This window comes from Cornus florida, unplaced genomic scaffold (genome assembly GCF_030987335.1).
Source record: "Cornus florida cultivar Cherokee Brave unplaced genomic scaffold, ASM3098733v1 CherokeeBrave_3.0.0_Hap2_Chr11, whole genome shotgun sequence".
Taxonomy (NCBI): domain Eukaryota; kingdom Viridiplantae; phylum Streptophyta; class Magnoliopsida; order Cornales; family Cornaceae; genus Cornus; species Cornus florida.
In genome coordinates, this window is record NW_026775581.1 from 50,521,364 (window position 1) to 50,527,792 (window position 6,429).

At 34.1% G+C, this 6,429-nt stretch overlaps 1 protein-coding gene across 1 annotated transcript; it reads left to right on the forward strand.

The window, feature by feature from the left end:
- The first annotated feature begins 441 nt into the window (after window positions 1-441).
- On the forward strand, window positions 442-4,197 carry LOC132282307 (protein NRT1/ PTR FAMILY 2.11-like). The gene is made up of 4 exons (XM_059783927.1): window positions 442-661; window positions 918-1,135; window positions 1,663-2,222; window positions 3,120-4,197. The coding sequence occupies exons 1-4, from the start codon at window positions 586-588 to the stop codon at window positions 4,018-4,020; spliced, it is 1,755 nt and encodes a 584-aa protein (XP_059639910.1). The 5' UTR covers window positions 442-585; the 3' UTR covers window positions 4,021-4,197.
- The last annotated feature ends 2,232 nt before the right edge of the window (window positions 4,198-6,429 follow it).

Genomic DNA, 6,429 nt, shown 5'->3' on the forward strand with positions numbered 1-6,429 from the left:
CAAAAATATTGATTTTCTAGTGACATTGGGCGACTGATAATTTTGTGAATCAACTGCATTTTTGAAAAACTTTATATCAAAGGCCACGTGCTATGAGAGAGAGAGAGAGAGAGAGTAAGTGGGTTATGGAGAACAAGAAAAGGACCTTATATTACCTTTTTTTTCCACTACAAGAAAGGGGAAATGAAAAAAAGAAAAAGAAAAAGAAAAACGGGAACACTATAAAAATGAAAGGGAAATTCAAAAAAAAAAAAAAATTGAACTTTATTTTATCTGGAATGAAGAAAAAGGAACTGAAAGAGGGTATTATATAGGATAATTTTTGTAAATGAAATATTAATGCGAATAAATGATAAAAAATATATATATATTATTTTATTTTATTTGAAAGTCAAACAAAAAGAAGTTGATTTGTTGGAAAAGACTATATATTACAAGCATGTTGACAGTTTAGGGCATGATTATGCTTGGCACAGTTGCCTGGCCACTAAATTGTCTATGTTCTATTCACCTACTTTTCTATAATTTATAACAAGCCCAGCAAGAGATGAAGAATGTGAAAGACATAATTCTAAAAGAATAACCATGGAGAAGAATAGAGAAGAGGTTACAAGTAATGAGCCCAAGCATAGAGGAGTTATAGCCATGCCTTTTGTCATAGGTAATGCACATTTACGATCATGCTTGGGCCTTTTTGGTTGTTAAAAACTTTCTTAGTTGATAATTTTTGAAAACTCCATTAACAAAATGTCTATTTTGAAATGACTGTCTTTTTATAATTTTTTGAAAACATATTTTTATTTTCCGAGAAATAAAACAAACAAGCAATATGCTTCTTCTTCTTTTCGAGTTAACAATCTTTCAGTTTTCTTCTTCCATTGAATTTTCATATGTAATGACATACAAAAATCTTGCAGGGAATGAGACCTTTGAAAAGCTGGGGACAATTGGCACCACATCTAACCTCTTGGTCTATCTCAGCACTGTCTTCCACATGAAAACAATTACAGCAACTAATCTCCTCAACATCTTCAATGGAACTTGCAATTTTGGTACCTTGATAGGAGCTTTCCTCTCCGACGCTTACTTTGGCCGCTACATAACATTGGGATTTTCCTCAGTATCCTCTTTTCTGGTACACCCAAAATTTTTAATCCTCAAATTAACTTACCAATTGTTATAGAAATATCTATCTAAACTATCATATATAGAAAGGGAACTTTAGCCACTTGATTTTATTTTTCTAGGTGTAATCACAAAAATTTGTTTATATTTTTCATACAAGATTTTAATTGTAGGTTATTGCATGGGACTATATAGTGGGAAAAGAACTGAACAAGAAAGGAGAGTTCCATAAATCATAAAAGTTTGCTATAAGAGAATAATGGGAGGGGATGAATCACACCTACCATAGACATCTTCCTAAATATGAAATATAAAATGGGAAATTTTTTTTAAAAAAATAAATAACAGCACAAAAAAGAGCAATTATAATTTAGCAATATTTAGATCAACCAACATAACAAACAATTGAACATATGGTTCACTTGAACCTAGAGTTGGCATTAACTTCACTAGGAAATTTTAAACTTGCAATTTTCACAAAAAATATCATTCTGCAAAGACATTTGATTCTCTAGTTTTGTCATCTTTAAACTACAGGGGATGCTTGTACTTGCACTAACAGCTGCAGTCTCAAGGCTGCATCCTCCCAGCTGTGGAACGAAAGCTACTGACATATGCAAAGGGCCAACAGCATGGCAAATGACTTTCCTGTTGAGTGGTTTTGGCCTACTAGTTGTTGGTGCTGCTGGTATTCGACCATGTAATTTGGCGTTTGGCGCGGACCAATTCAATCCCAACACTGAATCCGGGAAGAGGGGAATTACCAGCTTCTTCAATTGGTACTACTTCACCTACACTTTTGCCATGATGATATCTTTGACAGCCATAGTCTACGTGCAATCCGATGTGAGCTGGGCTCTGGGATTGGCCGTTCCTAGCATTATGATGTTCTTCTCGTGTGCACTCTTCTTTGCGGGCACGAAAATATACGTCAAGGTGACGCCCCAGGGTAGTCCCTTGACCAGTGTCGCGCAGGTCATGGTGGCAGCATTCAAGAAGAGACCATTGAAGTTACCAGAGAGGCCATGGTGCTCCCTTTTTAACCATTATCTGGCAAATTCTATCAACTCAAGGCTTCCTTATACAGATCAGTTCAGGTAGCCAACTCTAACTGCTGACATATTGCATTCTTTTGTAAATTTATGTCGCTGAAAATTTTGGTCTAAAGTCATAACTATTAGAATGTGTTCCCTTTGTCCTTTACATGTTTTTATGTTAACAAACTTGCCCAATTTATTTGTGGGACTTTTGGCCAATTTAATCAATCAACAAAGGAACACTTGTTTCAGGTTTTCATTAATTTGTAAATGTGTGTGGTGCTTTCAATACTTGATGTGTGACAAGTTTTTGTCCCTTTTACCGTAAAAGTGAAAGGATAAGCATAGCAAAAGCAATATGGTTGTTGCAACCTGCAGTGCTTGTTGGCTGACCTAAAAGCTTATGTTATTGGATAATGTTACATATTCATTTATTTATACTAATTTTACATTTTATTTGGATCCGACCTCCCCTCTTGCAATTCCTCTAGGGTGACAATCCGGACTCATTTGGGCACAGGTGCTTGGCGCGACCCTGGATCAAAAACTGAGTGTGACTCTAATACCAACTATAACGGATGGGTGCATACCTGCTGGCCCAAAAGTTTAATCTATTGGGTAGTACTGAATGCCCACCCATTTAACTTTCAATTCGGATCCGACGTGAAATACCTCTAATAGTCTGCCTCTTTTGGATGGTATTACACTTCAATTAGATCGAGTCAATTCAATTTGTCACTCTCTTACTACTGTCACTCTTTTTTTTAGTCTGCATTTGCATCCTAGTTCACTTCATTTGTCTTTGTGATCAGAGTATTTAATAATCAAAGGGAAACATCATTTTTTTTTTTTTTTTTAACTAGCTAATTACCAATTTGTTACACACTTTGGTAATGAATCTTATTGACTTAGAATTTGACAAAGCAATTCCTTAATGGAGTATTATGATTATTTCAGATTTTTGAACAAAGCAGCAGTCATAACCCCCAAAGACGAAATCAACTCAGACGGATCCGCAGCCAATCCATGGAAACTCTGCAGCATCCAGCAAGTGGAGGAAGTGAAATGCCTGATGCGAGTGATTCCCATATGGGTTTCCCTAATTTTCTACAACATTGCAGTAATCCAACAACAAAACTACGCGGTGTTCCAAGCTCTACAATGCGACAGGCGCCTTGGCAACACGGGATTCAAGATCCCGGCAGCATCCTACATTTTCTTCAACATGCTGAGCCTCACTGTCTGGATACCAATCTATGACAGGATCGTAGTCCCATTTCTCAGGAAACGCACGAAAATAGAAGATGGCATCACACTCCTCCAGAAGACTGGCATCGGCATGGTCATATCCGTGGTCACCATGATTGTATCCGGCATTGTAGAGGAGCGAAGACGGACTCTGGCTCTCACTGAGCCAACATTAGGGAACGTGGCGCGAGAAGGTGCCATTTCTTCCATGTCGGGTTTATGGTTGGTACCTCAGTTGGCACTAACGGGTCTCTCTGAAGCGTTCACACTCATCGGGCTTAGTGAGTTTTTCTACAAACAGTTCCCGGAAAACATGAGAAGCATTAGTGGCTCTTTCTTCTTTTGTGGCTTAGCAGGGTCAAGTTATTTGAGTGCTTTGATGGTGTCAATGGTTCACCACACAACCAAGAAATCTGCAACAGGGAATTGGTTTGAAGAAGATCTTAACAAGGGAAGATTGGATTACTTTTATTACCTAATTGGTGTTTTGGAGGTCATAAATTTGGGCTACTTTCTAATGTGCACAAAGTGGTACAAGTACAAAGGGGATGGTGGCAACAACCTCAATGTGGACATGGAAGATATGGCATTAAAAAAGCCTATTGTGTGAGATGAACATGTGAAGCCCAAACAAGGCCCTCAAAGAATCGATTAGGTTAATCTAATTTTTTTTTTTTTTTTTCTTGGCAAATAACCTTCACAACGTTCTTGAGGAGGCTCGAACCCCAGTTACACATGTATGCTTAGCCGAAAGTTACATGATATCTATATGAAATGCTTGATATCACATGGAAAGCTTTAGTGTATTAGTTTCTAGAGTTTTCTGTAAGGCCCCGTTTGGCATGCGTTTTGTTTCTATTATTTTTGTTTTTGGTCTGTTACAGTATTGATTTTAGCAACAAAATCATTTTTTGTGCGGCCTTATTTTATTTTACATAGTGCTAAAACACTTCGTGAACAGTGACCCAAAACCAAAACACCAAAAAGTTATTTTTTCTTATTTTGACAACTGTTTATGACCCAAAACTATAACAGTAGCGCAACACGGGCCCTAACATTTTTTTTCAAAATATCGTTCCCAAACGTGCTTTTGATTGTGTTTTTTTCCAAAACACTCCTGTAATAAAAACACTGTTTGTGTTTTAGTTAAAAACAAAACACCTAAAACAAAATGTATGCCGAACAGGCCTTAATTGTGTGACAATGAGCAAGGAATAAAGGCTGGCTTTAGTTTATTAGTTTAAAGTTTTCTGCAATTGTGTGATGATGAGTAAGGAATAAAATATCCTTTTAGAGTGATTCTAAATTTTCTATAGAGTTTAAGTAGTTTGTTAAGTTTTCTTTATTTTTGTGACAATGAGTAGGGAATAACGGAACAAAAGTTCCTAGAATTATATTATATTTCTATGGAGCTTAGTGAATAAAGCATTCAAACTGGTCTTGAGCCATTTGACAGAGAGTTTTTGGATAAAAAAATATTATTATAGAAAAATAAATGTTAGACCGAATCAGCATAAAGCCTAATGGACTTCTGTCGTAAACCACCTGAATTGTCAAGAAAATATTACAAAAATTAGTATGGGTTCTCTACTTGAATTGGACTCAAACAGACCTTTCCATATAATGTATTCAAATCTTAAAAGAAGATTAATCTTTGACAGTGAGACAACCAAAACACACCTTCTATTTTTTCTTTTTTCTTTTTTTAAGTTAACCCGGATTTTCGAAGCTTTGCCTTGATTAGGGACGGAGCGAGAAAATTGTGTAAGGGGGGCGATAGTGTAATTTTTTAATAATTTTAGTATAATTTTATAGGTATATATCAAAAAATGTAAATTGACAAGATGTATTACTAAAAAATACAAAAATCAGTGGGGGCAATTGCCCCCCACTGGCTTCTAAATGGCTCTGTCCCTTAGCTTTGACTAATCCCGAGGACTCCGAAAGGGTACACAATCAAAACACACTGGGAGCTAAGTATTCTTGAATTTTTTATTTAATTATTTTTTATGAAAAATAATTTTCAATAAGGATAGTTAAGTCAAATAAGAAGACCGAATCATGTTTTACACTAAAAATGAATTTACAATATAACTCATTTTAATATTTACTGAAAATAAAAAATAAAAGGCATTTTAAATCATTCGAAGATTAAAAATTTTTTACTAAATGTTCTGTTTTTGTTGTATTGTAGTCTGTTGTATACAGGATGAATGGTATATCTTAAATTACATAATTCTCTTAATAGTCCCGTGTTGTGTCATTGCATAAAGATAAATTCTATTAGAAATAATTACGAATTACTATTTTATTTTTTAATAAAGATAAATTTAAAATTTCACTCTTATTAATAAAATTTATCTTTATTAAAAAGTAAATTAGTGCACTTATTTAGTTAAAAATAATAATGCATTTATTTTTTAAATGAGACATATATTTTGAAAAATTCAAAAATAAAAAGATGAATAAGAATTTTTGAATGAATAGAGTAATTCACTAACTTCCCTGGTTTGTTAATTGCTTGTCTTTCCTTGGAACTTACTCTGTATGTACTACGTGCAAATGCATCAATTAATTAACTATCTGAAAATAGTACATGAAAAGACCCTTCTAAAAATTATTTCTGACTGCAAAAAATATATGTTATTCTTTTTTTTCTTTTTTTTTTTGGTGACAGATGATATGTCAAGTGCAAGAAACATTTCTAAATATTCACTCCTAAAGTTTTAATGTGGTGTAAATAAGTTCCTTTAATAATTTTAAATCCTAAGTTGACTAAATTATTTTTACGGAGCCATTTTATAAAGTATATAAAAATAAATAAATTTATAAAATGACCAAAAAGAACACCAATAGAGGATGCCCCTCTTATGCAAAAAACACCCCTAAAATCTCAATTTGGTACAAACAAGTCCTGACAATTTTAAATTCTAAGTTAACTAAATTACCCTTACTGAACCATTTTATAAAATATATAAAAATAAATATTTTTATAAAATGGCCCAAAATGACACTATTG

Coding starts and splice junctions, on each gene's coding strand:
- LOC132282307 (XM_059783927.1), top strand. CDS start 586: ATGGAGAAGAATAGAGAAGAGGTTACAAGTAATGAGCCCAAGCATAGA. Junction 662..917: donor AGCCATGCCTTTTGTCATAG/GTAATGCACATT, acceptor AAAATCTTGCAG/GGAATGAGACCTTTGAAAAG. Junction 1,136..1,662: donor CCTCAGTATCCTCTTTTCTG/GTACACCCAAAA, acceptor TTTAAACTACAG/GGGATGCTTGTACTTGCACT.